The sequence below is a fragment of the Limulus polyphemus genome, unplaced genomic scaffold (genome assembly GCF_000517525.1).
Source record: "Limulus polyphemus unplaced genomic scaffold, Limulus_polyphemus-2.1.2 Scaffold2973, whole genome shotgun sequence".
NCBI classification, from domain to species: domain Eukaryota; kingdom Metazoa; phylum Arthropoda; class Merostomata; order Xiphosura; family Limulidae; genus Limulus; species Limulus polyphemus.
The window spans coordinates 34,821-38,098 of NW_013668583.1; the positions used below are offsets into that span (position 1 = coordinate 34,821).

Below are 3,278 nucleotides of genomic sequence, written 5' to 3' on the forward strand. Positions count from 1 at the left end.
AATCTTTTTTATCCAGGCAATTCTACAATTTTTGGGTGGGGGTGCCATATGGAACTCTTTCCGATTAAAAAAAACAACATCAAATAGAATGGCCATAAATGAAAAACACCCACAGTTGTTGTAAAATGTGGGCTTCTAGTTTTTAAGTTATTAACATTCTTAACGTTAGTTTTAAAGAAGTATATGTAGAGCAGTATTTAAACATTTATCAAAAAATATTCTACACTTAAAGGACCTATAAATTATAATACAGTAATCTAAAGGAGCGAAAAGGAAAATGCAATCAAGAAAAAGAAACAAAATTTTCAGGAGTAAAGTAAGACCAATCTTTTAGATTTTAATGAAAACAATATCATTTAAGAATCCATATACATAACCTTTATCAAATGTTTTCCTTAAGTTTACATGATTATTAAAATTGATTAACTGTATCGGTCAGTGTGATAGTTTAACCTTTTTTTTTTCTTATCTTGGTTAAGTGTCTAAATCAGTGAATCTCAGACCAGTATTTTTTTACTTTTTGTATTATTATTACTATTACAATTGGTATTACCATCGAGTCGTGTCGGTAATAGACTATTTCGTCTGCAGAAAAATATCATACCCATCTTACATACAAAAAATATAAGCTGTTAGAGATATTCTGGTACTTACCGCCATTTTCCATAGTCTTGTTGTACAAATCCAAAGCATTATGCAGTATATAAGCCATATTGTTTTTTTCTTATGATGTTAAAAACTAGAAAATTGGAATACCCCCAAATGGCTTATTTTGCACACTACGTTCCCAGTTCCCCACCCAACTCTCTTGTAAAAGTTCAGATCCGGCGTTTCGGTTACTTGGATAAACGCAGCAGCACTGCTACCTATAAAACAATTATAATTTTAAGCATATTATAACAAATACCAGACAATTAATTATAAATTATTATAAAGCACCTATACAATTTCTGAAAATATTTCTAAAGAAACAAAATATAATGTTTAATAAGTACAAAAAGTCTAAATATTTTCCAGAGAGAAATGCCTCTAAAAATATTCAGTGCAATATTTTTTTCTATTCTTCGTCGAAAATTTTATTTTTCTTGTATAAGCTAGTTGTTAGGTTGTAAGTTTGAAACAAAGTCACATTGAACTATCTTTTCTGTCCACCGCGATGAATTGAACCTCGGATTTTAGTGTTTTCTCACTGGGGGTCTTTTTGTACAAGAAATACAGTTTTTAAACATACATAAACGATCAATGATCCCTAATACTTGAAAGGTAGTTTCTAAAAAACAGATTTCTTATTGTTATAAAGTGCATACTAGGGTAGTTTCTCTTGAGTTATTCTAGAATATGTATGTATTTGTTTGAATCAGCGCATTCATTAAAGAAACACAAATTTTATATTTCTAAATGTGTTTTTTTTGTTTTTTGTATATTTAATTTTCTTGTGTCAAGATGAATGAAATTATGCTATTAGACATATTTTTAGTGGCATTAACCTTCCATGTGGTAATATAACACAATCACACCATTCGTGTGCAAATGTGGGTCAAGTTTCCCTGATTTGTTAACAAATACAACAACATAAATTTAGACAATAATTTGGATTTAAATGTTAATCTATGCAATAATAAGTATTTTGTACATTATGTATAACTTTAAATAACATTCATTAAATGCGTAAAGATTTACTGTTAAAGATGTAGCTGAAATGTGTGACAGGGGAGACCGGGGCTAGTTGTTACAGGGGCAAGTTGATACAGTGCCTCTAGCTCTTGTTGAGATTAATAGACGGCGATAGTTTACGGACCATCGAACACGTGTTGCGCAAGCTTTGTTTTAATGGCGGCATGAATAAGATCAGTCACGAAATAAAAAAGGTATTGTTGCGTCAGCGAGGTCACGTGACTAGTATCACGCCACTTCTTTCTCGAACCTTCCTGAGATTACTAGATTGGGGGTAGTCTGGTATATATAAGATGGTGACAACGTGACGGAACAATGTGTAGGTAGTGAGTAATTGATCTGCAGTCAGAGAGTATTGTTGAAGTTAACGTTCGTTGTTATAGCGCGAATGTTGAAATTAAGTGTATCGTAAAGTTATATTCAGAAAGAATAAACCAGTTTTATTTAAGGAAGGACTTGTGTCGCTAAAGTTTAGTTGGAAAGAATTTACGGAAAAATTAATTAGCAAACGGAGACGTAACAGTATGTACATTTTCTGTTTATGCATACCTAAACTAAAAAAAATGTCTAGGAAATATCTATTTACTCTTGATACTGTTCTTATTAGTTGTAGAATTCGATAGTTAATACCTCTTAATATACGATAACATTGAGTTATGTTGTTTGACGATAAATTAGTATGGAGACATTGTTATACCCCATGTCGATATGGGGCATGTTGTTACAGCATGTAACAACATGCCCCAAAGTTCATCAAAAAGGTGTAATGCACATGAAATATTAATGAATTACATTTTTTTACAGATCAATTGCAATTATGATTCGCACGTATATTAGGAAGACTGATAGAGGAACTGTGTCAACATAGGTGTTTGAGCAGGCGGCTGATAGAGTTATTAATCATAATGAGTCATTAAGAAAAACTGCTTCTGATTTTAATATAAGTATAATTAATTACAGATTAATAATTTAATTTAAAAGTATTGTTCGTGCTCAGGTTTGTTATTATTTTACAAAAAGCAGTAAACAAAACTATCGTGATATATAGGCCTATTATAATTCAAATATCAACAAAAAAAAATTTATAAATATTTCTGTACAGATAACTTAATATTATAAAATCAAAATTGCGATTTTTAATATAGCCTATTTAACATGTGTGTGCATCTCGATCGGGAGTCCAGCGCGATACCAATGTACTTTTCAGACAGCCACTCGCTAACAAATTATGTCCTGCCCATTTAGGCCTATTATAGTGCATTCATAGATGTAAAACAATCTAAAATATTTAATATCTATGCTTTCAGGTAAATTTCTTGATGCCACAAAGATTTATCCAGAAAAAGCAAAAACGGAATGCAGAACCAAATGGGAAAAAAACTGATCTAAAAGCTGGATACTTAACACCCCGGCAAGTGTTCACAGAAACTCAAGAAAAGTTATTGGCAGATTACATAATCAAGGCATCCAAATTTTTTTATGAACTTTCTCCAAAAGATATCCGACAATTAGCCTACCAATTTGCAAACGAAAATAAAATAACAGCTCCCTTTAATTGGGCAGCATCAGGAATGGCTGGCCCGGACTGGTTTACCAAATTTATG

At 31.5% G+C, this 3,278-nt stretch overlaps 1 protein-coding gene across 2 annotated transcripts in view; it reads right to left on the reverse strand.

Annotated features, from left to right (window-relative positions):
* LOC106468346 (elongation of very long chain fatty acids protein AAEL008004-like) overlaps positions 1 to 3,278 on the reverse strand; it is a 74,840-nt gene that overhangs the window by 30,626 nt on the left and 40,936 nt on the right. For both annotated transcript variants that reach the window (XM_022396678.1, XM_013928764.2), the window contains exon 2: positions 655 to 866. In XM_022396678.1, coding sequence (XP_022252386.1) covers positions 655 to 712 — 58 coding nt within the window. In that variant the 5' untranslated portion in view covers positions 713 to 866. The remainder of the gene's footprint in view (positions 1 to 654; positions 867 to 3,278) is intronic.